General features: G+C 38.1%; 1 protein-coding gene across 6 annotated transcripts in view; it reads right to left on the bottom strand.

Annotated features, from left to right (window-relative positions):
- kcnab2a (potassium voltage-gated channel subfamily A regulatory beta subunit 2a) overlaps positions 1–27,913 on the bottom strand; it is a 90,276-nt gene that overhangs the window by 32,280 nt on the left and 30,083 nt on the right. For 2 of the 6 annotated variants that reach the window (XR_008807478.1, XM_056255330.1), the window contains exons 1-2: positions 25,714–25,816; positions 23,568–23,851 (exon numbers count right to left, since the gene is read on the bottom strand). The exons of 2 other annotated variants lie outside the window; for them this stretch is intronic. Coding sequence is in view for 3 of the 4 variants with exons in the window: in XM_056255330.1 (XP_056111305.1) it covers positions 23,568–23,851; positions 25,714–25,737 (308 nt within the window). In the remaining variant the exon portion in view is untranslated. Of the gene's footprint in view, positions 1–6,753; positions 7,015–23,567; positions 23,852–25,713; positions 25,817–27,913 lie in introns of those variants that run through there. 2 more of the 6 variants (XM_056255326.1, XM_056255327.1) reach the window with 2 other exon arrangements.

Below are 27,913 nucleotides of genomic sequence, written 5' to 3'. Positions count from 1 at the left end.
ATTGAAATAAAGAACATAAAATTTAAGAGCTCTATGCAGTGTATTTTGCTTGTCTTCAGTTTATTATGTTCAATTTAAAGAACAACACCCTTTATGGAGGCCTCACATAACACCCATAGAAGGTCATAAACAAAATATTGTCATTCAGTCTAACAGCATTATTTTTAACAGTTTATCTCAGTAGTTTCTTACATGCAAAATGGCCAACACAGATAATTGGAAGCCTACATGAAACTGTTTGCAGCCCATTTTACTTCTGCAACACTGGCTAAAACGTAAGCACCCTTGGTGACGTCAGCTAAAACCGAAATCATTTCAGCAATGATTTGATGAAAGATTATGAAAACAAACATTTTCTTTTAGAAATATGTGCACTTATGTAATGTTTTCAATAACACCAGAAACGTGCATTTAAAAAGTTAATACAGACAATTTTGACTCTAAATGTGATCCATAATTGAATGAAAGGATATTTCCTCTCTTAGCACAGCATTCAAATTATATTCTCTGACCAGGAGTATTACTCAACAAAAAGTAAACAAATAAAGGGTTTAAACCTTTTCTAGGGCAAAAACATGTAGTCCACCACAAAACAAATTAGCAGCGAGATGAATAAAAGCATTTATTTCTGGTCAAGCCTTGTCAGGATTAATAAATCTATTCCTAGAACGCGATGAAAACGACAAAGACATTCTGGTGCCAGTGAGAATCCACACGTTTTTAAAGCGCAAACATGCAGGCCTTAATTAAAAGCTATCAGCAATGCACAGAGAGCAGAACATACAGCCATCCATCTCTAGTTCAGAGGCATAAAAAAGAAGTCTGTTATCAGAGTGAAGGATTACACATTCACACTCCTCAAGCCTGAAATAGAAATGCACATGTGAGACGTTTATAGCATTTATAGTGGTATTGTGTGGCTTTGTAGAAGCAAAGGCTGCTGTTTGTTCCTCACAAACATTCATCAGGCATTATTTCATGTGGGAGTGAGTCTGAACTGAAGGTAGTATCAGTTATAGTGATACAGAAGTGCAATAAAATCTCTCAACACGCCTACTCTTTAACACTTACTGCACCACCTTATATATCTCAACACTTTTTCCATCTCAGAACTTCCAATTATGCTTCGCACATGCTATTTAAGTGTGTTTGGTGCGTCATCTAATAAACACTTTAGACATTGAATGTTTCCAGGGAAACTATTACATTAAAAGTACATTTAAATTAACTTAGAAACTATACAGAAGACTGAATGAAATTCTGTTTGTATGACCTTCTATGGGATCATAACTACACTCACCGGCCACTTTATTAGGTACCCCATGCTAGTAACGGGTTGGACCCCCTTTTGCCTTCAGAACTGCCTCAATTCTTCGTGGCATAGATTCAACAAGGTGCTGGAAGCATTCCTCAGGGAGTTTGGTCCATATTGACATGATGGCATCACACAGTTGCCGCAGATTTGTCGGCTGCACATCCATGATGCGAATCTCCCGTTCCACCACATCCCAAAGATGCTCTATTGGGTTGAGATCTGGTGACTGTGGAGGCCATTTTAGTACAGTGAACTCATTGTCATGTTCAAGAAACCAATTTGAAATGATTAGAGCTTTGTGACATGGTGGAAGTAGCCATCAGAGGATGGGTACATGGTGGCCATAAAGGGATGGACATGGTCAGAAACAATGCTCAGGTAGGCCGTGGCATTTAAACGATGCCCAATTGGCACTAAGGGGCCTAAAGTGTGCCAGGAAAACATCCCCCACACCATTACACCACCACCACCAGCCTGCACAGTGGTAACAAGGCATGATGGTTCCATGTTTTCATTCTTTTTACGCCAAATTCTGACTCTACCATCTGAATGTCTCAACAGAAATCGAGACTCATCAGACCAGGCAACATTTTTCCAGTCTTCAACTGTTCAATTTTGGTGAGCTCTTGCAAATTGTAGCCTCTTTTTCCTATTTGTAGTGGAGATGAGTGGTACCCGGTGGAGTCTTCTGCTGTTGTAGCCCATCCGCCTCAAGGTTGTGCGTGTTGTGGCTTCACAAATGCTTTGCTGCATACCTCGGTTGTAACGAGTGGTTATTTCAGTCACTGTTGCCCTTCTATCAGCTCGAACCAGTCTGGCCATTCTCCTCTGACCTCTGGCATCAACAAGGCATTTCCGCCCACAGAACTGCCGCTCACTGGGTGTTTTTTCTTTTTCGGACCATTCTCTGTAAACCCTAGAGATGGTTGTGCGTGAAAATCCCAGTAGATTAGCAGTTTCTGAAATACTCAGACCAGCCCTTCTGGCACCAACAATCATGCCACGTTCAAAGTCACACAAATCACCTTTCTTCCCCATACTGATGCTCGGTTTGAACTGCAGGAGATTGTCTTGACCATGTCTACATGCCTAAATGCACTGAGTTGCCGCCATGTGATTGGCTGCTTAGAAATTAAGTGTTAACGAGCAGTTGGACAGGTGTACCTAATAAAGTGGCCGGTGAGTGTATATTGTTTAGTTAAAAAATGTAGGGTCTGTAAGACTTTAAGTTTTTTTATTCACTGAATACTTTATTCAGCAAGGATGCATTAAATTGTGTTGAAATCAAGTTGCATTAATTAAAAAGTGACAGTCATTTTTTTATAATGTTAAAAAAAATGCTGTTTGTAAACTTTCTATTCAAATAATCCTGAAAAAAAATTATCACGCTTATTCGGCGAGCATCCATTGTAAAACACTCGCAGTACATACATTTTGACAAGTACACGAATATATTGAACTGCGTTCATGCAGAAATACGATGTTATAGCGATCAGTGAGCCGAGAGCGCACACACGGTTTGGTTGTGCATAAATAATAATGGACTCGCACAATGTACGACTCCTGTATGTCACTGTAATCATCTTTACCTTCATTACAATCATCCTCCATCAAAACTTTATTAGCGACACTAGTTTTCTTTATCCAACTGAGAGATGTAGTTTGCGTATCATATGTTCATGAAGCGTTTGGGTGTTTTGAGTCGCCGTTCAGTCTGTATTTCACACTGCGCGAAAACAATCAGAATATGTACGAGAGGTGGTGCTAATTTTTTTTATTTAACGTATTAATAAAATTAATGAATTATATTAATATAGATAATTTCAAGTTAAATATATCCCACCCAGAGGATCACTGAGGTGCCCTAGTGGGGCCTGACCCCCCGGTTGAGAACCACTGATCTAAACAAGCTCATTTTGCAGCATCTGGTGTAATAGGATCTCCTCCAACAAAATCATAAACCTGTTTTACATGAATCATTAATCGAATCCTGACCGGAGCCATTTAATCTGTCCACACAGCTAAACTGAAGCATCTCCACATAGAGTGAGGATAAGCTACTTCAATCTACGATATGGCATCATTCCCAATTCTACACCCACCGGTACAATGCTTTTGTCTATCTAACGGTGGAGAGAGACCAGAGTATAATACTGAGCTGGACTGGGAAAGGTGCTGGTTAATTGAAAGCCCCCCCTCCACTCTTCTCTCTTTACAATGGCCCTGTCTGCTTCGATTCATCTGGGCAGAATGAGATTCTGATTGAAACTGACTTAAAAAAATTACATTAGGTGAGACAAAGGTGCCGGTCTGCCAGAGTGAATCCCGAAAAACAGGACTGGAAGGACTGTTATCCCTTTGAGAGTACAGAGTTAAAAGCTAATTATACTGAAACGCACATTTATTTTTCCATGAATGTGGCATGAACATTCTTCACCTGTAGTTCTAGTAGCCAGCTGCTTGTTTTCATGTTCATTATATCGCATTAAAAGTGGTCAGTGATGTAACTTCCTGTGCTAAAGTTTCACATTCTTGAACCTTGAGTGCAATGGCCCACTTCTGCTTCTCTAGGGACTTAATATGGCACATCATTGAAACTCACCCTGACAAGAGAGCAGTGCGTCTTCCTCTGGGTATTTGGGCACAGTTCTCAAACACACACACAAAAAAACACTCAAAGAAACGCTAAGAAACGGCTCACAGTCTTTCATCGCATATACATGTACTCACAAAGAACACGTTGACCGTAGCGTCTGGCAGGGCTCGATTCGGACCCCTCGAGCTTCATTAGAGAAGATCCGCTCAAAGCGATGCTCTAGTTTATCCACACAGACACACATCCTCTGGCAGAAGATCAGATGCTGACCTTGCAGTCAATAATGGGGGCTTCTAAGAGCCGGAAGGATCTTTGACTATTGGCATCGGGGAAAATCGCTCTACAATCTCAATCTCAAGACAACAGAAGGCGCTGGAATCAAATACTGCTTGCCTTGGAGAATTTAGAACAATAGAAAGAATGTTACCTCTCGCTTAAAGGCATAGGTCACCCAAAAATTTAATTTTTCATATTTACTTGCTCTTAAATCATTCGAAACCAGTATGCTGTACGTAGGCATTTTAGTTTATGGTAACCACTTACATATATATACACAGAGACTAATAACTATCAGACTATCAATGAATGACAACTTGAATAAAAAAAAATAAAAAAAAGTTACTGTATTCCTTCAGAACACCTACAATACAGTGCACAAGTCCTATGTACTACTTCTATAAGATTATTATTAGGGATGCACCGAATCCAGATTTGTGGGGTTCGGCCGAATACCGAATCCACTGGTTAAGATTCTGCCGAATCCGAAACCGAATACCGAATCCTACTCTCATCCTCAGTCCATTAACACAGTAAACACATTAATGAAGTAAACAAAGTGGATTTTTCATTTTATTTTATTACTGTAAATAATAAACACTACTTTTACTTTTATAACTATAAAAAAAAAAAAAGAATAAGCAACATTATGCATTTTAACAGCGGCGATGTTGTGTAGCCTATTTAGAGTCCTTGACTCCTTGCCACCATGAGACAAATCGGCATTGCAAATTGAACATGTAGCTCGACTTGAATTGCCTTCTTTCACTGAAAGTACTGCCAAACAACACTTTTTCTGCTCACGAGTTCCATTTTCACTTTCTCACAGCCTACTGCATTCGAACGGTGCACCTACTGTAACGAGTGGAAATAAGGTGTGGCCCCTTTAAGAACTGCGCGCCGTATGTGCCGTGCGCCTCGAACACATGCCATATGTATGCGGGTTATTTCTGTTTGATGCTCATTTTTACCTTATTTTGTTAAGTAACGCTGTGGACGGTAGAACGTGTGACAGACAGTTACACAAGTTCGATTGTGGAATAAAGTGCGAGTTGTGAGATGCCAATCGCCTCCGTGAGTCTGTCTGGCCTCTGCAATAACTTTAGCTGTGAGCTATCCCTATTTTTCTTCCTGACACAACGCGTTACACTACAGGCTTGTTCGACTTGAACCGGCGCTGCACAGACAGATGAGTTTATGACATCAAAGTCCCGCGAGAGCAATTCAAAAGCATGGAGCCGTCTGCTCTCTATTCGTTCACGCGGTACTTTGATGTCATTCACTGATCGGTGACTTCGACGTAGCGCGCGTAGTGCAAGCCTAGGGTTCGGTTCGGTGGAAAAAAATTCTGAGGTTCGGCAGAAACCGAACCCCGTTAAAAATCCCAATATTCGGCCGAATCCGAATCCGAATCCTGGATTCGGTGCATCCCTAATTATTATTCTACTTATGGTATTTATTTACTTTTTTGGAGCTTGATTGTTTTGGAGCTTGACAGAAAGAGCTGTGCAAAGAGCTTTCTTTCCTTATTTTTTCAATGTGTTCCATAGAAAATGTGTAACACTGTAAATGAGGATTTCTTTAAAATGGGAAGACAAGGCTTCAAGACAGTGACAGAGCATGAAGTAACTCAGAATGAATGCATAAATGAATAAATGAAATTAACAAGGTCTAGCTACCTCTCTCGCTCTACAGGAGCGAGTATTAAGCCTGACATAAATTGGAGCCTCTGACAACAAAATCGCTTTGCAATCCTGATTTCAAATAGGAAGGAAAGATCACATGCTTCCATTAAGAGCTGTTATCAGGATTTTGTGTGTGTGTGTGTGCAAACGAACATGACAGCTGAAAGCAATCTGGCAGTTTTTGTAGCAGTCATTATGTAAATTAACAAAATACTTGCAGGTTTGTTGCTAATGAATCTAGAAAATGTTTAATTTCAATTTGCTTTGCATTTTAACGAAACATAGAACAATGAACTCTTGGAAATAAAAGGAAATACAAAACTGGCATCAAATTATATAATACTACTATATATTATGAACACCTAAGAGAATGATTATAAAACACATGTGTCAGCAGTTGTGCAGTCAATCTATGAGGACAAAAAGCTCTGGGAATTTCATGGAAAAGCGGATAGCAGCAATGCAGGGACATGAATCTATTTAGCCAGAGGGTCAATTGGGTTAAAATGACTGAGAAAAACAGTAGCCATTATCCTCCAACAGTTAAAGCTGCATTTGCAGAATGATTTGAAGAGTAATAGTCAAATTGATGGGGCTGATTTCATTATATGCAAGCAAAGCACTTTGTTGAAATATATACAGGCACCAGCATATGCCAATTATAACACTATTAAACCTGAACGGACCATTTAGCATTCAATGATGACACAATTATGCAAATGTTTTTTTTTTTTCTACAAATGCTATTTTAACATAAAAACGATTTAATTGTATCATTACACAAAATTCTATTGACCAAAATGTATCATTTAACATGCATATTTCATTATTGGATATTATCAGTTACAACACCATCTCTTTCATTATATAAGTTTTCCTACCTATATTTCATGCCAGTTCTCATGCTCTGGTCACTTGAAGAGGGCGCGCTTTGGACGGACAGCTGCCCTAGGCTTCTGGCCACCATGGCCACGGCTTTGAACTTGCTTCGGGTACCAGAGCTCGGACTGTTAGCATTTTGTCGATTGAGCCTGTCATCCGTGCTGCGGCTCATGGACCGGTGGTCCGTGCAAACAAATGACACCTGCATCCTGTCTCCGAGGATGCCCGGTTATCACAGAGAAAATTCAATGAAAGACTGAGAAAGAAGTCAGCCAGATCCAGATCCTCTGCAGAGCAAACTTAAAAGTTTCTCAGTCCTTTGTGCAATGTGTTTGACTCCTGCTCAGAGACCTCACTAAGAGGAGGAGAATAACAGGAGGGCTGATCCAACCGAAGCCTGACTTACAAAGACCTGATAAAGCAGTCTTCAGCGATGCCGCGAATCCTTTTTCATTGCTTCCCCGACCGGCACAAGAACTTCACAGCTCGATTATCAAATGGGCTTCTGCTCAAGACCACCTGCACGGCTTCCATGTCACATATAGTCTCACGTAAGAGGCTTTAATAGAGTACAACGTCCACAGTCCTAGTCTTTATTTCCTTCAACGTTTTTTCTTTGTATTCAGATCCTTGGTTCAGCCCTGATCAAAGACAGCGCATATCCAAACACACTAGCTGGTTTCTTTGTAATCTCAGCTCAGTGCTTCAGATCACTTGGCAGTGGTAGCACACAAAAAAATGGCTTCAAAGTTCAAACATAAAGCAACAAATTGATGCATCAATGGATAAGATGTCTTCTCATGCCTCCCCCTGTGAGCACTGTATCTGTCAGCTACTGAGATACCTAACATGCATTGGCGCTCCTCCTCCTCCTCCTCAGTGGAGATTAAACTTACAAGTGCATTCAGAGCACAAGACACAAAGAGGCAGAGCATGAGTGAACGAGTACGAGAGGGTGGGAGGAGCAAACGGGGAGCTGAAAGAGAGAGTACTCCGAGTTTGCTGTACACTGATCATTTTTGTTAATATTTATACTAATATTTGCTGTACTTTCAACATTATTTTAATTTATATTCATTTTTTGCACTATTTTAATTGCACGTGGCTAAGTTGCTTTGCTTTGCAACAGATGTTTTACTTTCGAAGTAAAAATCCCATTCATTTTCTTCATACGTTTACCGATTACGTACACTACATTAAGAATCTTTTCTGCTCAACAACGCTGCATTTATTTAATAAAAAATACAGTAAAAACAGAAATATATACTTTATAATAATACTTTTTTTCTTTGATGAATAGAAACAACATTTATGAAATATAATTTTTTAGTAACAATGACCCCCCCCCCCCACCCCACCCTTCTGAATTACTTTAATTATAGTCAGTTGTTTCATACTGTACTGTTGATTTTTTAATCAATAATATATTTTTCCAATGCTTCAAAGGATGAGTAGTTTATTGCTTCATAATAAGATGTTAAATTTAACATCTTATGTTTTAACACCTTTGTTTTTTTGCTGAGTTTCAAATACCAGCAAATTGTGAATCATACTGGAGATGGATGGTTTGGCTCAAGGCTTAGAGGATTTTATTTAATAATGTATTGCGAAAAAATTTATAGCAAAAATACTAAAGAAGCTACTAACAGTCAGTGGTCACTGTTGCACTATTTAAATGTAGTTTGTCATGTCAATCGACCTCACTAAATTGGAAAAAAAAAAGAAAGGAAGATAGAGATTGAAAGCAACAACAGGTTTATTTGCACAGCTTGCAGCTGATGCCACCATAGCGGCTCATGTGTTATTAGGTGTCCACTCTGACTTCAAGCTGTTGACAATTAACAAGAGAATAAAAGAGCAGAGGCAAAAACAATTTCGCCCTGTGCATGGCAGGATCTTTCATACATGCAGTGCAGGCATGTGTAAAATATTCATTATGCAACTTGATCTGTCTGAATGTGTATCAAAGCCAGGGGAGGATGGAGCACATTACAGTGCAGCCGCTAGATCATTATAGTTCACCTGCCTGCCTTCCTGTCAGACAATACATGCACACAGGGGAATATGCAAACCAAACTATCACCATGACAGCCCTATTAACCCTTTAAAATGTGGGGGAAATTTCAAGCATCTCAAAACTTTTAGTGGTCCAATTATGTCAGTATCAGCAGAGTCTGATGTGGTAAAGACAGGAAGCACACAGCAGAAACCAATTAGCTGTGTTATGGAAATCAATGTGGACAGGGACGACATAGGATGCAGGAAAATAATATTGCCAGAGCAAGGAAATTTAGTGGTAATTGTGAGTGGGCACAGGACTGGATAAAGTACATGCTGATGGTGCACACTTTTATAGTAATAAAATAATGAAGTATATCCAATGAAGACCTACTTTCTGCCAGACCTGCCGACAGTTTGTGAACTAAGAAAAATTACCAGCCATAAATAGTTCTAACCCACCATGAAAATGTATTTAGCATTTTTTTTTAAACAAATATATTTATGTCATGAAATGTAGTAGTTTTTTAATCACGTATGTATGAAACCCAGGTAGTTTTGTCACTTAGAGCATCATATAAATATGAGATAAATCAGTCTGGCTTTACAGTAAAACTGTCATAAAAACTCATATTTCTGTTTTGGTGGCTTAATGCCAGGAATTGTGTATCACCATATGGAGGGATAGTTCACCCCAAATTCATCATTTACTCTCATGTTGTTCCAAAAATGAAGAACACAAAAAGATATTCTGAAGGATGATTTGCTCATAAAGTGAAAGCCAGTGGGGTCCAACAACATTAGACACCATTGACTTTCATTGTATGGCCTAATAAAATAAAATTATACATCCATACATACATATATTTGGAAAGATTTCTTCATATATGTATGTTTTGTTTTAGACGTAAACGGTGACTATTCTTTAAAAAAAAGTGTGTAAATGTAAGTTTACTCTAAATGTAAGCTTATCAAAAGAGCTTAATGAATTTTACATTGAGGAAAAAAGCTGGTTGAAAAAGCAGATGTGATTTGAAGCCTTTGATTTGAAGGGGTAGTTATCCCAGAAAGGAAATTGTCATAATTGACTTACCCTCATGTCACTCCAAACTGTATGACTTACTTTCTTTGGTGGAGCATAAAAGAAGATACTTTGAGAAATGTTTTTTTTTTGTCGATACATTGGAAATTGGTTCCCAATGTTCTTCGAAATATTTTAATTTTGAAGAACATTGGAGAAAAAAAAATGCATACTGGTTTGGAACGACATGAAGGTGAGTAAACAATGACAGAATTGCCATTTTTGGGTGAAATATCCCTTTAATTTTCAGACCTTTCTTACAATTTGACTTAACCAGGTAATGTTGCATATCCTATTAAAGTTACCGGCCAACTGGCTCGTTCTTCCTATTCAGCAAATTACTCACAGCTTGGCGAATGTTCATTTTGGACCTTGACGCTTATCCTTAGTATATTTGCATTAAAATTAAGAACACAGATGTGCAAGTGGCGGTCGACAGGTGCATCTCCACTCAGTGGACCACTAAACTGTAACAACCATTCCAGGCTCTTGACTAAAATCAAAAATAAAGTGGCTACTGCAAACATCTAGATTGGTTAGAAGTCTTCTTCAATATTGTTGACTTTTTTTGTATCCAGTTAAACGGTGATGGATTGGGGCGAGCGGGCAGTGGGAGGCTCACATGCCACACTTGTTCAAACTCAGCCAGCAATTTTGTCACCCGTACGCAACCCTGGACGATGCAGAAGTCTTCAAGTGGAGCGAGAGGCTTTGTCTATGTCAGCTCTTCTTACGATCAAACAGCAGGGTCACCAAACTTTGTGCATGTGCTCACGGACACAAATGCAGCGTACAGAGTGAATTTTAAAATGTAATACATCATTTGTTTACACGGCCTAATGATTAAAAAAAAGTGGCTTACATCCAGAATACACACACACACACGGAAAGCCGATGCCTGCCTCGGCACGTCAGGAGCTGTGACACAATACAACACAAAGTGTATTAGGCCGAACAAACCCAAGGGCCTGGTTTATATTGTGTATCAGCACGTACAGTATCAAAGTGAAACCCACACCACTGTCACACAACCCTCCACAGATGAGCGGAGCCATCTGGGAAGCGGCTCGATTTAAGCACTTGTATTTTGACCTGTGTGTGTGGGTTCTAGTTGCCAAGTAACAAACGATTCATAACCATCATGCCTCAGTAAGCACATCGATTCATCGGGCTGGCTGATATTGGTTCATGATTTGGTAAAATGTGATAATGGGAGATCAATGAAAGCCTGTGACGTGCAAGATGCCAATGAAATGATGCATAGAGCTTGATCAAAACAAGATGGAAATGATGTATAGTGCCATTTTACTGATTTAGAAACCTATAAGTCTTCTTCCCACACTGACTGGTCACAGTCCTTGTGAATTTGAGAAGGCGGATGTGCAATCTCTATGGCAACTGAAGTTTTTATCCACACAATGTCCAAGGATGACTTTCTGGGCCAGATTCAATGGATATTCTCAAACTAGGTGTGTGAAAAGGCCATGACTCAAAAATACAACAATACAGTCCCGCTGCAAGGTTAGCTTGTTTTCCAGAATAAATATCCTTAAAACAAAATGCATTTATTGATATAATGAATATCATGTTGTATGTCATGTTTTAAGGATGTTTGTTGAAAATTTTTACCTAGAAAACAAGACATTTATACTGATAAAGAAAAGATCTTGTTGCACTATCACAGTACAAGTAAATATGTACCTGTGACTACTGTTCAAAAGTTTTTTTTTTTTTTTTTTTTTTTACAAATGAACACTTTTATTCAGCAAGGACACATTAAATAGATCAAAAGTGACAGTACAGAAGAATTCTGTTTCAAATAAATATGTTCTTTTGAACTTTCTATTTATCAAATAATCTTATCTGCGAAGTCTTGTTTAGTGTTACACTGCAATTCCGAGCATTCTCCCTGGTTTCATGTCTCTTGGTTTTGGACGTCTTGCCTGTTCCGTGGATTACTCTTTTGTCCGTGTTCCCTGCCTTGTTGTGTTTGTTTGTATGGACTGCCTGCCTGTGTTTGACCTTGCCTGTACTTTGGATTACCCTGTTCAATAAATACTGCATCTGGACCCTCAACCTTCTTGTCTCGGAGCAGTTCGTGACACCCTGCTCTTATCCATGCTAGGCTGCGGGAGGGAGTTCTTGTCCAGAACAGAACCATACCGCCAATCCAAACTGTATGCTAATTGTCAATTGTATTTGATGATAGTGGTCCTGACAGAATTTCATGTTTACTGTAAGTTCTTTCAAGAACATTAAAAAAAAAATCTTACAGACCCCAAACTTTTGAATGTCAGCGTATTTTAAAAAGTTATTTTTGTTGTAAATTCTATGGAAAATGTCTTACAAATCTTGTAAAAACAAATGATGTGTAACATGTATATATGCAACACTCGCATTCAAAACAAAACACTCAAAATAGTAAAACTATATATTGTAATTCTGACTCAATAAGAGTGAACCACAATGTAATTTATTGTCTGGTAAATGCCTGTAAATGTACCATCCAATCCAACTGCCAATCAATCCTTTCTTTATTACCCCTTCTTGGACCAATCAGTATCCGCTAGGATACACAGTAAAGCACAAAGACATCAAACGTGCAATTAATGTTGTGAAGATGTGCAGGTTCAACAGTCTCCCGTGGAACGTCGAATGGCAGAAAACAAATTGCTTTTTGATTAGGGCTGAACCAAAACAGCTGAGCAAAAAAGAAAATTCAGGAAAAATCACAAAGCCTATTTATTAAAAAAGAAAAAGGATGTGCATGTTGAAATCAGGGATCCATGTGTCATTTTGTTGAACCTGTAAATAATTGGATGATTTGGTGTGACACTGAAGTATTCCCATATCGAGTACTCCGATATCAAACACTCGATTCTCCAGAGAGACCTGGAGATGGAAGCTTTCTGGTAAGCAATACCACATATCAAAACACACTAACGAACACACGCTGACTCTTGTGAACTGAAAACGCCATTATGCAAATCATGCTTAACTAACAGCTGCTACACGCACAGCTGTGCTACACACCGCTGTGATGGAGTAAACACATTAAAGCAGCTTATCTGTGCTGAGAAAGACCAGGGCTCAAAAGTAAGGATAGTAACCAGTGTGTTGTTTCAGCCCAGTTGACAGAACAGCATCACAGATGCAGATCATATGCCTTAAAAACATATGCAGATCATGTAAACCTTAACATTTGAATTTCTGTTATTATTGAACACTGTTGCTATGAATTCAGCTGATGTTAATGTCACCATGGTAACATTATCGAGCTGCTAAAAGATAAAACTTTATCTAAGGGTGTATTCACACCTGTCTTGTTTGGTTCGATTGAATCGAACTCTAGTTCGTTTCCCCCCTTGGTGCGGACCTTTTGGGCAGGTGTGAATACAGCAATCGAACTCGGGTGCGGACCAAACAACCGAACCGAGACCCAGCTGAAGAGGTGTCTCGGTACGCTTCCAAACAAACTCTGGTACGGTTCGTTTACGGTGTGAACATGAACCGACCCAATTGCAAGAAAGCACTGCGCCTTTGAGTTAACAGGCTTCCGTAGTCGGAGTTGCGTTATGGGAAAGTGATCTGTTGTAGCCTACCACATTTGATAAAATGAGTCGTGGTTTGACCTGGAGCTTCGAAGAGACGAGCTGGCTTATTAACATTTGGGCAGATGCCCATGTAGCACAGAATAACACAAAATTAGTAAAAGAACAAATATTGTAGTACGAAATATCTCCATGCTGAGCCTTTTTTGCACTTCCTGATTTCCCTACTTGAGAATCCTTGTCCAATGAATGGACGACCTTAGCACACGTGTGGTTTTGTTTACAAATTGTGGTTCACTTGCAAAAAGAGCAGTGTGAAAGCGAACCGTACCAAAAAAAATAAAAAAAAAATAAAAAAAAATTATTTGGTCCGGACCAAAGCAAGTGAACTATCGGACTTTACTGGTGTGAATACACCCTAAATTTCAAGAATGACTTGTATAGTCTTTTATGAGTTAAACACTATAAAAGTATTATTTTAGAATTTTTCCAGCAAAAGTGAATTTACAAATTAGTTGAATAACTGTATAACCTAAAGATATTTTTGGTACATCACTTAAAATGTATTTAAACTGGATGCTTTTTTTTCCAACAGCTTGTTGTGCTGGACTCCCTATCCAACAGTGATATACGGCAACATTGAAAAACCTTGGACATAGCTGTCCATTGACTTCTTGGGTACAAGAAATAAAAGGCACCGACGCTGAAGATCAGAAAGGCTTTTTCATTACACACCCCACCTCCCTTCCCAAACTCACAGCAGTAGGACAGACTGCAGTTCAGGTCAGACCAGAACACAGTAATATGACAAATGTCACTTCAGATTCACTTCCATGTCTCCGTACAGGAATCAGGTGTTTTCCTGGGAGAAGAAGATGACCCTATACATCATTTAAGGCTTCCAGGTGACCAAGTGACACTCAAACTAAAGCAATTCATTTGTTTTCATAGACGTTATAGGCAAGTATAAACTAAGGTGATGACAGCGACATTCACATTACACACAATGGTTACTCCAGTTTTACACGACTACTTTTGCAGCATGTATTGTGCACAGTATACATGCATATTTTCTGTATGCAAAGAGTACCTGGATGACCTACTGTACTGCTTTGTCATATTCAAGCAAGAAATAGTGTTTTCCTTATTGCATCAAATAAAATCAAGTCGATGATGAAGAAACAAAGAAAAATATTTTTCTTAACTCAAAATGCAACTAGACTTTCATACATTTTTTCAAAAATCTTAGAAAGGATTTATTTCCAAAATGATGTTTTCTTAGTATTATTAATAAACTATTATAGTTTTTGTTAATATTTTGAATTAGACTATTTTTACATTTTCTGTTCTACTTTTAGTTTTTGTAATTTGAGTGGCTTTCGCACCAGATAAACCTTTTCATAGTTCCTAGAACTAATGCCGGAAGTACCCGTTTTATAGCGTGTTTGCACCGCAGGAACTGGGAATGATTTTAGTTCTAGGAACGCCTTTCGGTCTAACCCAGCACAGTAAGAGTTACCAGTGACGCAAGTGTACACTGATTGGCCGAACGCACACGAAACACCAGCACCCGCCATTTAAAAAAAAAAGCCATGTACACACACTGTTTATAGCCTATATATTTACTCCGTGAACTAACTCCACAAACATGGAAAACATCGATAGATAGAAAAACCCCTAAATAGAAAGCCACTTTTGTTGTGTTTTTGTCATTTTTATTTTATTTTCTATATAGTTTTTGGATTTATTTATAGATTAATAATAATAACCCGAAATTGATCATAACAAATGTTGTCAGATGCACTTTTTATGTTTGTTGCATGTTAATTGCAGTGAGTGGCATTCAGATTCCTAATATAGATAACAACAATTATTTAGCCTCACTCCCTCTTCTCTCTTTATTATGCTCTTTTTAACTGTGGTAAAATTGCAAACTACATCTCAGCAGCTTCTTGTTTTAATTAAGAGCTCACTCTCATCCTAAAAATCTACTGAGCTTACTCGAACACTGTGCTGACTACACAATACCCAGCTCTTATCCTAGCGTGAAAAATACCGTTACAATTATTATTGCCTGGTGAAAATCACATCCTAAGAAACTCATATTCAGGGTGATCAAGACGATATGACTCCCAACTCACACTTGAGCGGTGAAGACGTGATTAACGGGGACATTAACAACCTCACATAAGAAACTACAAGGACAAGCATTAACATCCTCAAATTAAGTGACGTTTTCAAAGGTGGCCCATTATGGCTCGCTGACAGACCTGATCCATCATTATTAAACTCACTGACATTGTTAGACCGACATGTCCAGGAAGAATATGATGATTGAAAGGTGGCGATGGCCTCACCTGCACAACACTATTTATGTTCCTCTGGAGAGACAGGGTTTCACAATTTTGCCGGAAGGGTTCCCTCAATCACACAAAAACACACACTATCAGCCTGTCAGCAGCCAGCCGAATCCTGCCCACATAACTGGACTCTTTAACTCTAAAACTGACACAAACATCTGTGCTCAGCGAAAACTCCCTGAAACACACACACACACACACACACACACATATATAAAGAGGTCTCGTACTTTTATTTCATTTAAATGGAGAATTGAGCGCTTTGCGAATCAGTTGTTTTTGTGTCCTATAACAAGGCACAGAGGGATCACCGCAAGCAATGCTGCGAAGAGACAATCAGTGCTCAATCTCAGAATCCACCAAAGCACGGATGAGGAAAATGGGAGATCAGAGGTATAGTTAGACTGAATTCCCTCAAGGTTTGTTAGAGAACGCTTTAGCCACTGAAACAGTGTTACATCATCGGGCTCGTTTTATTCAGTACAATAGTTTCTGAAAATCTTAGGAAGGGAAATCGCTTCTAGCATTACATCACTACTACTATCACTCATACGCAAGGTTAAGGATCTGAAGAAAACGGTTTACCCCGTGTTAAAGTAATAGTTCACAAAAAAAAAAAAAGTTTTTTGTTCATTGACTTGTATGGAATATGATTCGGGTTACCGCCGAAGTGCCAGGTTGCTCCAGCTTTCCCTAAAAGTACAAGCCTACTGTAAGTCAGTTTGGACAAGATAGCATCTGCTAAAAGACGAATACTGTAAAGTAATCATATAAACGACAAGAATATGAGCGATGTATCAGTCCCTCTGGGCTCTGGTGAGCTCAAAACCTGTCTACTGTTGTTCCCCTCGATAAGCAAGATGTCTGGTTATCTCAGGATCATAAAAGTGTTGAAAGATCTGGGGGAAGCCCTCTTACGTAATGCTGCCATATTCATGTGGACCGAGAAATTGATTTGAAGAGCCCTGACACAGATCGCTGTCCTCACATTAAAGGTGTCCAATGGTGTCTTGAGAGGCAGAAAAACAAAAAGGGTTTTGAGAAATATCTTGCAGGCCACTCTGCATAATTTATATTGTCAATTAATATAACAATTTTAAATAATTGTTTTCTATTTCAATATATTTTAAAATTAGGGATGCATGATATATCAGCCACCATATCGGTATCAGCCGATACGTGTTCATTTTTAATGTTATGGTAATCGGCCCGATAAGAAAATTAGGCCGATATATTAAAGCCAATAAATAATGGATTATTTCCTCCAGCTGAGACACTTCAGATGTTAAACACACCATAAGGGTTCTGCGTTTAACAACGAAATCTAAAGAAAACAGCTCTTAAATACCGTAAACAGTAAATTTTCCTCCTTAAGCAACATTTAGAAGAAAAACACAAGCAAATTTACACTGAGAGAAGAAAGCTACACCAATGAGGTACACGGAATAAGGCATAATGCAGAACTCATTCATTACAGTTCGATTATTTTGCTTCACAGATTCACTAATTTCTCAGTAAGACTAAAAACAGTTTGTGTGCATAATGATCAATAAAGCTACTAACAACCATCACAAACTGCAAATACAGCATTTCTGACTAATATCCACACAGCAACTGCAGAACAGCTCTATTATAGAAATCTGCAAACATGTGGTCCTCACACAGCTGTTCCCAAACCTGATTTTAGTCAATTATGTCAGTCCTGTACACACACCACCCCCTGCTGGCTGACAAAAGAAATGCACATCACAAACACTTTTTTTAATTTATAGCGTCTCACACAGTTGATAAACTACAAGCTGTTCCAGTGCGCATCTTAAAGAGCATTTAATGGATTGATTTACTTCATTTCTCAAAACAATGTCAATATTTAATTGTTTTGTTTTTTTAATTCATCACACTGAGAAATTTGACCTGCTCTCCTTCAGACGTCACACTAACATCACATGACATCCATTAATGTCTTGAACTGATGGATGAGAGAAAGCCGATCTTTGTCTGAGAGAGTCTGACATCATGTCTTCACAGAACTTGATCTCCACCTAGTGTTCAGATCTGGTAATAACAATCATCCAATGCTACAGTGCTGCCAAATCAAGGCTCATGATTTAAGAAGGTCATTACTTGGGGTTATAATGGAAAAGTGAATGGCTGGGAAACCATTAAGCACTGACCACAAGATTGTATCTGGCTAAGTCCAGTTTTTTCACTATGGTCAATGTGTAACTGAAACTTAGGAAACACCAATATGTGCATAGGAATGGTGTTAAATTGCACAAAGTAGATAGATACTGCAATGTTGAAATGTCAATTTAAGATATTCTTTTTTTGTGAAGGAAAGAGCAGCACCTGATGGACAGCAAAAGAACAGCATTTAGGTTTCGGCTAAGCTACGTAATTATATGTCCTCTGATGCCATCTTTCCATTGCAAAGGTGAAAAAAGATGCAACAAAGAAAATACCAATTACAATTCAGCATGCAACTATTACAATAGCACAATTGCTATTCTAGTAATGCAACATTCTAGTCAAAATTGCTCATCTAAGCATGAAATTATCTTGAAAAAAGATCAAGATAAATATATATATATATATTTTTTTTTTTAACTGAAGACTTAAGATTAAGCAGTTAGAGGAAATTCAATAAAATTGTTTGTGCATGCACTGTAAACATACTATGAATGTCTGGGAAGGAAATTGGAGTTTGAAATGTAACAGCTGATGGTGTTTTTTAGCAGGTGTAAGGAAATCGCTTTTTGTGGGTCAAACGTAATTCCACTGAGTGCTGCCCTGGCGGATGCATGTCAAGGAGAGGAGAGTGTGTTCTACGTATCACCTTAAACATTTAGGTTATACACCTTCAACTCTAACACAACAACATGCAGGGCACAACAAAGATACAATTATTTGCTTACAATTTACAAAATGGAGTACAAAGGGTGAATTTCAACATTCATATTACATGCATGTGATCAGCTAAAGACAAAAAAAGAAAGAATACCCCCACCATCTACTATAATTAACATTTTTATTACGTTGATTAAAGAAATATCTTATCGAAACAAACAGTGCTGTACTCCACTCTGAAACATGCAGCACATTAGACTATATATTTACATATTTACAACACAATCGTTGCGATTAGATGATCACACAAAGTAGGGGTGGGCAATATTATTTCACAATAACGATATATATATCACAATATAGTTATTTTTGCTTTAAATAAGGTTTTTAATGATATTAAAATATTTTATACCATTGAAATGTCATAATTCTTGTCACCATTTTCAATACCACAAAAACCGAATAGACTAATAAATAAAAAAAACTCAAGCTTACTACAGACACGTAAACAGTGATAAAAAAGAATAAAGAAACTAAATTACAAGCATATGAAAACAAACTACAATAGAACAAAGACACAAATGAAACAGACCTACCCAAAAAAACTTCAAGCACTATAAATAAGAAATAGGCCTACTACATAAATTGTATAAAGTAATCATATGTATAAAAAAACACTGCATAGTCTTCACTGTGTGAATTAAAAGCATACATTTATTCTCATTAAAGTTGCAAAAGTGATTCAGTCAAGAGCAGTGAAAGGTTTTCTCTCTTTTGTTGTCTGATTAACATTAATAACACAGACGACAGCGGGTATATTAGGCTGCTTGACTATGCAGTGGTAATGTATATATATATATAATATATATATATATATATATATATATATATAAGGCTAATGTGCACACTGAAATTCAGCCTTTTGTTTTAAGGCAAGTGAAATAAATAAAGCAGATTTGGGATGCATGGGCTACTCACCCTACTGTCAAACTTAAGTGCGCTGCAATCAAAGCCCAATCTTGTGCACACTGATAACAGATCTGCCCGTGTTAACCTAGTAAGTACTGATGTTACACAAGTACCATATTGTCTGGCTTAAGGAGACATACAGTAAGGCATGAGAGGCATTCTCTTTCGCAGCTTCAGTGTCTATCCCTCCATCCTTGAATTAGTGATGAGAGTGATCGGAAATGCATGTTTCTGCCTGATCCGGGTGCAGCTTGTATTGAAGATCAAGGAATGATGGAAGATACTCCCCTCTGTTAGTGACAACAGGGCATCTAATAAAATCATTTAAATCTTAGGTGTCTAAGAGCACAAAATGGTTTCAAGAGAAGAATTTAAGCAAATGCAAATACTGACAAAACCTGTCATTCAATACAGACACTAGTGTTGGGCGACACTCATAGTCAAATCCTGTTGCGTCAGCGTGTGAGATCACTGATACATGATATTATCTTCGGAGTGTGTGTGTGTGTGTGGGGGGGGATTTTAACTTTGTCATATTTGCTAATTTATTGGATCATTAATTTACCTGTTTATTTACTCATTCACTTAATTATACTTACTTTTATTATCAAGGGAAATGATGCACGTGAAATGTGAATCATAGGTCATCATTTTGTGAGCAAAGATGAAATTTTGATAAAGAAAAATGTCATGTCGCAATATTGTAAATGTTTCCGTTTTTAACCATGAAGGCGAGCCAGTGGATATCACACAAGCAATGTGCAAACTTTGCGTGAGATTTATGGTAGTGAAGAAGTCTCGAACCACATTCAATTATTCACTATAAAAAGTGAAAGTAAAAACTGACCAAGCTTTCGGCATCTGACACTGCATTAACAGCGCATATTCTCTCAGAGACGACGAAAGATGAATCTACTACATTTGCTGATAACTGTATATAACAGTCTCGTAAGTATTGGATTTTTTTTTTTTAAAGTATTTTAATGTTAAACAACTTGCTTTTGAAAGTCTGTGTTTGAAATAAAGCTGCACTTAATTGTCATTGATGACTGATTATTGAAGTGTTCAGGCCTATTATAGACCGCTACTATTTTTTAAATTACAATTTATTTAATTTTAATAACATCATTCATTGAATAATATGTAATTAAATGTTTTTAAAACATTTTCAATGAGAAGTAAGCTAATCTATCTAATCTCTTATTATCCCTGTAGCACATCAGTTATGAGGTGATGCGCAATGAAATTAATTTTAATATTAATTTAACAATAATTGAATACATTAATTGGAAATTCCAAATCCTCTTAATAGCTGACGCTTTGACGATATCTCAAGCTATCATCGATACAAGATATCATCATCTATCTGCACAACCCTAACAGCCCAGTGTGCCTGAATTTCATTATGGAAAATGGGGAGGAATTCCCCTCTTAGGGAAGGGATACACCAAACCGACGCCAAAGAACTAGCGCTGATGAAAGCCGACTGTGTTGTTGTTGCCTCAATTTGGGGCAAAAAAGCTCCACTTGAACACACCGAGAGAACTACAGCCGACTGTCAACTAGCATACATGTTCTGCGCCTGCGTGTAAATGAGACAACGGTCTTTCTGCAGATATATCCATCTATATTCGACACTCAAAAAGAGAAAGCGATGCTGCAGGCTGCAGATACACAGACCGTAAACACAGCAGTTTTGAATATCAATCCTGCTGATCACTTTCTTTATTCCACTCCGCTCATGTTGTTAATATTATTAAAATATTCGCCCAAGAACACTCAGGTAACATGATGTAAACTTAGAACAGCCTTCTATCTGTACCGTTTTGACTTCTTTGCTCGCTGTTTTGCCATTATTCTTGTGCACATTTTTCTTTATTCACTGTTTTGCCATTATTCTTGTGCTTGGTGAATGAACAATGAACAGCCAATCAGAGTTCTCTCTCTCTCTCTCTCTCTCTCACCAGCGATTCTACATGCTGAATCAGCCCAAACAAAACCTAACGTTTTGTGTTTTACCCGGACAGTGGTAATATTTAGTATATAGAAGAGCTTATATTGTTATATTATGTTATGTTTAGTGTATATGTGTTGTGCTGTGTTGTGTGTGGGTGAATTAGATGTCTTAGATGATGTTGTGTGCACTTCTGTATTTGTCTTCATTGTTGTACAGCCTTGATGTTAATATTTTGTTAAAAAATTGTTAAGACCCCAGGAATAATAGCTGCTGCTTAATGGAGTAGCTAATGGGGATTTAAATAATAAACATAAACAAACAAACATACTACTGAATGATTTTGAACTGAATAAAATTGACAAGTCGTGCATATGATAAACTTTAGTAACGATGAAAATTCTGTCCCAAAACACAAGCAAAAGTCTTATAGCGCAGCGTGCAGCTCGCTTGAACAGACGATGTGTTGATGTGAAGCCATGTGCACATTTTGAAAGCGAGAGAGAAGACGTGGTAACGTTGAATCACTCTCACCGTTTGTGAAATTATGTCTCACAAAGTTTTCAAATTACTAATTTGATTTGATAATCTGTGTGGATTAATTTGCTCCTTAAACCAACAAGCTAATTGAAGAAATGTTTGCGGGAATTTCCCGCCTTTTAAGTGCGAAACCTGCAGGAATGAGTAAAGCTATGCGTAATACCAGCAATCATGTGCAAAAAGTCGAGCCCTGAAGCCACTGCATTTCAGCCAAAAAGACACTGGCCTTGGAGGTGCAATAGAGATAACTGTGTTTTTTGTCAAAGGCACTAATTTTCATCATGTGTATGTGCTCTGACCCATTGTTTTTAATATGATGGGAGAACCAACATATGCCTTGTAATGCGAGCCCCGCTCTCAGAACTGATACCAGATCAGATGTTAACGGTCGGCTGAGCGAGCGTTACAGTAAAGCACAATAGACACGCTGACCGACTGCTGTCCCTGATACACAACACCAGACAGCTAAACACCAGCACATGACAACACTATCCATTGCATAACAACTCAACATATCATGCCAAAAGTACTGTTTTTACCTGATGCATGCCGGGATACTGCAGCATCACTTGTCAATGATTCTGCATGAGTAAAAACTCAAAACCCTAAAGTTTTTCTGCAACAGGGAGCTGACACAGATCCATATAAATTTCCTAACCCGAAGCAAGGATGCTGAGAATCCATCAATCCCGTAATACAGAAGACAATCTTGCCACATGCTGAGATGATGCTCTCTCTGGGCACTTTTTCCTCCACCTCGCCTTAGAGATTGATATGCCCTTCCCTCATTGTTGGGCAAATATGCCAGCGACCTAGTTGATGAAAATAAACCGTGGCTGCTCGCATTGAGACGAGCAAATGGACCACAGTCACCAAAGTCACAGTGCTGCAGAGTTCTGCTTTGGACTTCATGCTGAAAGTTTCAATTTGGACATTTTAGTATTAGGCAGTATGTCCAAAAATGACACAGTAAGTGTATACAAAATCTATATGAAAACTATATAAATTTAGCTAGAAATTCAAAAACCTTTAATAGAAATAAAAACCAGGAATACATTACAGAAATAAAATTGCAAATATACCTGGCAACTAACTGAAATAAAATAAGTTTGATGAAATACTAGAATTACTAAAACTAAATTAAGTTCAAGTAAGTTAAACTAAAATAAGCTAAATAGAAATATTCTGTTTTATATGTAAAACTTTTATTAGAAACAAAAACCCCACAACAGTAATGCATTACAAATATGTTCCAAGCTGTTGCAAGCTTGTGAACATACTGTGACCACACATATATACCGCACCAAGTTACAACGTTGTTGGGCAACCATGAACAGCCTACAAGTTTACCGTGTTTACACCGGACACAAGCAGAACAACTTCCTGAAACTAAATCACTCCCATCAAGTGCCAAACAAAAGAATCAGAAAATGAGCTCAATACGCACTTCGATAAGAAACTACGCTGTCCGAATGTTCAGTGGACGCAATGGCATACGTCGTTTCTTTCTTACCTGTACTTCATGCCCGTCTGGTACGATACACACTCCTCCAGCGCCAGGCCGTTCATCTTAAGGAAGTCTTCCATGTTCTTGATCTGGGCAGCGACTCTTTGCTCCCTGAGCCGCTGGAGTTCGGCCTGGTCCGTCTGCCTCGGTGGCTGGTTCAGACCTTGGTCCGAGTGGTAGCGGCTTATGCCGCTCCGAATACTCTCGCTGTAGGACATGGACAACATCTTGCCTCCGCTGCTGCAACTACTGCTCTTACGCACGCCGCTCGCCCCCGCCGGTTTGGGGATCTGCAGGTTTTCGGAAGGTAGAGTGGATTTCCGGCGCCCAACGGTCCCCCCCGCATACCCACCACCCGCAAACATGATTACGCCCCGTCCCCTACCACCCCGCTCTCACACACTTTTCACAGACGCTCTCGCACCTGTCTGATTCTGCCACCAGTTACACACTCATGCACACACACGCACCAAGCACAAGCAGGCTTGGGAAACTGGGACCAAGACTGAGCCGAGAGCTGGGTTGAGGCATCGCCTTAAATAGCACAGGTGAGGAGGGAACAAAACAGGTCTGTGCTATCAGTGGCAGAGAACTCTGGCCATGCGTCTTGTAATCAGAGACGGTCCCGCCTCTTTCCTGACCAATACAATGGCACAGGAGCAAGACTCAGGTGGGTTCAGGCAGGTGCTATGAGCCTCAGGTAAGAGGAAACACCAGAGGGCATACAAAACACACACATTAGGCACATGCAAGAAACCCATCAGTCTAGACTGCACATGCGATGTACAGACATGCATTGCAGGTCGTCTGGGAGGGAAGTGACACCATTCATGTGTATCCAGGGAAAGTGATTCACTTAAAACTGGTTATACTGCCAGGATGCAACAGCTCTGAATTATTCGGTTATTCTACATTTTCAAGATTAGATTAACCATTTAAAGCAATCAGCTGAAATAAAGAAAACAAATCCTGTCGATCCATCTAAGTACCAATAAAAATTTAAAAAATTCAAGTGGTTAATGAAAAGGGTTTTGAGCTTATGGTGCTGTCTTTTGGTACACAGACACATTTACACTGACAGCGTTTTGAGGTATGCAGAATGCAGCAACTACCAATAGGAGTAAAGACAGTGAAGCTCATGTGATCAATCACCTGATTAAGTGTTGTTACTGTTAACTAAAACTAGAACTATTAAAAATAGTTTTTGTTAATTGAAATAAAATGTAAATATAAGATGAAAAACTTAAATGAATATTAGAAATGTTACTGAAATCAAATAAGTTTAAGTTTAGGTACTAAAATGAATAAAACTCAAATAAAAATACATTTAAATCAAATAAGAATATGATTTTTTTTTTAATGACAAAGCACATAACAAAATTACTAAAACTTCAACAAAAATGTAAATGATACTTGAAAACATACAAATAAAAGCGAATTCAAAATATTTCAAAATATTATAATAGCAAGAAAAATAACTGTGATACAGATACTGTAGTGAAGTAGTAACATCTGCTATCAGTCAAAAGTACAGACACTAGGCAAAATCCAAAGATTTAATTTCTGTCAGTGTGAACACAACTTGAACTGGGATAGGATAAAATGTAATTTACTACAAAGAATTAATACATGCACAACAATAAATAAATAAATAATTTTAATGCGTTAACGTATTGCGTAATGTGATATAAAGTATTTATATATATGCCAGATACCATTTTTTTTGCCCCTTTGCAAAACTGTCTGCCACCAAAAACTTGCCAACATCTCCATAGTACACTGTGCAGAAGGCTCTTTATCATAAGCCTGTATTGATCCTATGAATCTTGACTGAATGATGTACAGTGCTGCAAAAACCACTCAACTACTGCAGAGAACTGATCATCCATACGCAAAGAGTATAAAAAAAAAACAAAAAACATCCTCTGAACTAAAAGACTACATCTAGTAGTACAGCTATTGCATAAGAATAGCATAATGCAAAAGAAGGTACGGGATGAAAATTAAAGGGGTGCACCCATGCAGTCCCTGTTATTATACAGGACATCGTGCAGAATAACACCTTAAAACAGACCGACACACACACACACACACACACACACACACACAAGTGGGCAGTCGCACCAGAGACAGAATAAGCGCTAAAACTTACCCGAGGTCTTGGAGATCGGCTCATGAACAAGACATATGAATGTCAATCTGCCCTTTTAAACTCCGCTGCTAGCAATCCAGCGATCCACCCAAACTGGGTGTGTCTTACATGCCATCATCTAAACCAATTAGTGAAGAAGAGAGCATCGCCCTCATCCTCCAACCCCCATCCCGCCTTTAACTCCAGCCGACTCCATGAAGGAAATCCATTTATGTCATTCAAGGGGGGAGGAATTTGTTTCTGCTAACAGCAGCAAATAATATCTGGTCTAAATTATTCACAGAAGCTTTTGCACTAAAAGCTTTTGATTGTTGTTCCATCCACATGTGATAATAGATAAAGGCATTTTAGTGCACTAATAATGCCTGTGTGAGCTTGTGGATCTTCAGAAAAACACAGACACAGCCGTATCAGAGTAAAAATCAAAAGCAGCACATTTTAGCAAAAATTAATATGCCAGGTATAAATATTCAACATTAGACTTCACAGAAAAATAACTCATCCAAGAAACATAATAAAAACATGAATGACTCTCCACTGACTAGATACCAAAACTCCCCTAGTGAAAAAAAAAACAATACCAAAATGTATTTAAAATCTGTTTATTTAAGTATACTACAAACCCATTAACATATTTACTGACATATCGCTTGAGACTTACTGATATAAATATTATAATTAAACTTTATTTGGAGTGCTTATTTATTGCACAATGCACATTTCTTAACCCTCTGGGCTTCTTCGTCCGAAAATGACCGAAAACTTTTACGTTTTGAATTGTTTAATTTTTTTGCTTCATCGGATGGGGGTGAAACTTGGTGACTTTTGTTGTATTACCTATATGAACACACAAAAAAATCAAGGAGATGATTCTGATTTGTTAAAGGGTTGTAAAAAAAAGAGTCACACTTAGTAGGCGTAATGATATGACGCAGCGCCTGCGTCATATCATTGCGCCTGCTGCACTCATGGTACGGCAGTAAAGTTTCTTGATTATTACGCAGGAATGAGAGTATAGTTCCTAGCCATATCAGCCTAGAAAATCGCAACTTTACATTTTCCGTCGGTCTTAGTGCACGATGTAACTACAGAAGAGTCAAGTTTTAAATAGGAAAAATATCTAAACTCTTTGGTCATTTTTTTTTTTAGAAATGCTAATGGTCTTGTCCACTTCAATGATGTATGCTAAGCTATGCTAAAAGTGGTACCGCCAGAATCGGAGATCGGCTGAATGGATTCAAAAACTCAACAGTTTAACTCTGGGGGAGTTGTAAAATGAGCCTATTTCCAAAAAAAGTGGAGTATCCCTTTAAGCCTAAAATGTGTTTTAATATCCCTATTAATAAGGATAGTGTGATCACTGTAAATGCAAGATATTTAAAGTGTACCTAAAGTGCACTTGCAATAGTTCCACTTTAGCACAATCCAATATCCTTAAGTATTAGTTGGACCTCAGCACTATTTCCGGATAACTAAAGTGCATTAAGTACAAAACAGACACAATAACAGACAAAAATGCATTCTTCTACAAAAAGTAAACAACCATCATCACCGTTCACACATGACAGCCTTTAGACACTTTAACCTACACATGAAACGATACTTGCACATCCATCTTTAATGGCCTAAATGAAAGTGAAAGAGAAGTTCAACAGCCAATGTTAAAACATTCATCCTGAAAATCAATGAAGCCCCCTTACCGGAAATCACCAGATTCAATCCTCATAAAGAGCTAGAATATATATCAACTCGTTAACTAAATGAGTCTTCCACATTATATGCAGATATATGCCAACGTACATCTTTTATTAGAAATGCAGTATTGTCTTTGCATTGATTTGGACTTTTAAGTGGACTATGTGTTTTTGTTTTTCTCACTGCTTCCAGAGAGGTAGTGCTATGCTCAGATTGCAGTGTTGTGTTTTTTTTAAAGGGCTTTATATAAATGTTCTATACATTAACATAACATATAGTTAATGCAATAACACTAAAAAACAAATCAACAAATCAAAGTTCATTTTGACATATACTAATGTATTTTTAACATTTCAAGATGTATAAATGATCATCAACTAATAATGAATTATATTTAGAAATGAACATTACCTTGATTAAAAAATGCTGTAGCTTATTTGTAGTTTAGTGTACGTTCAGATTGGTATTTTTCAGACCTCAAAACACTGCATTGAAGTCACTGCAT

The sequence above is a fragment of the Rhinichthys klamathensis genome, unplaced genomic scaffold (genome assembly GCF_029890125.1).
Source record: "Rhinichthys klamathensis goyatoka isolate OS25496 unplaced genomic scaffold, OSU_Roscu_1.1 h1tg000120l_1, whole genome shotgun sequence".
Lineage (NCBI taxonomy): Eukaryota > Metazoa > Chordata > Actinopteri > Cypriniformes > Leuciscidae > Rhinichthys > Rhinichthys klamathensis.
This window is presented reverse-complemented; position numbering and strand designations above follow the sequence as displayed.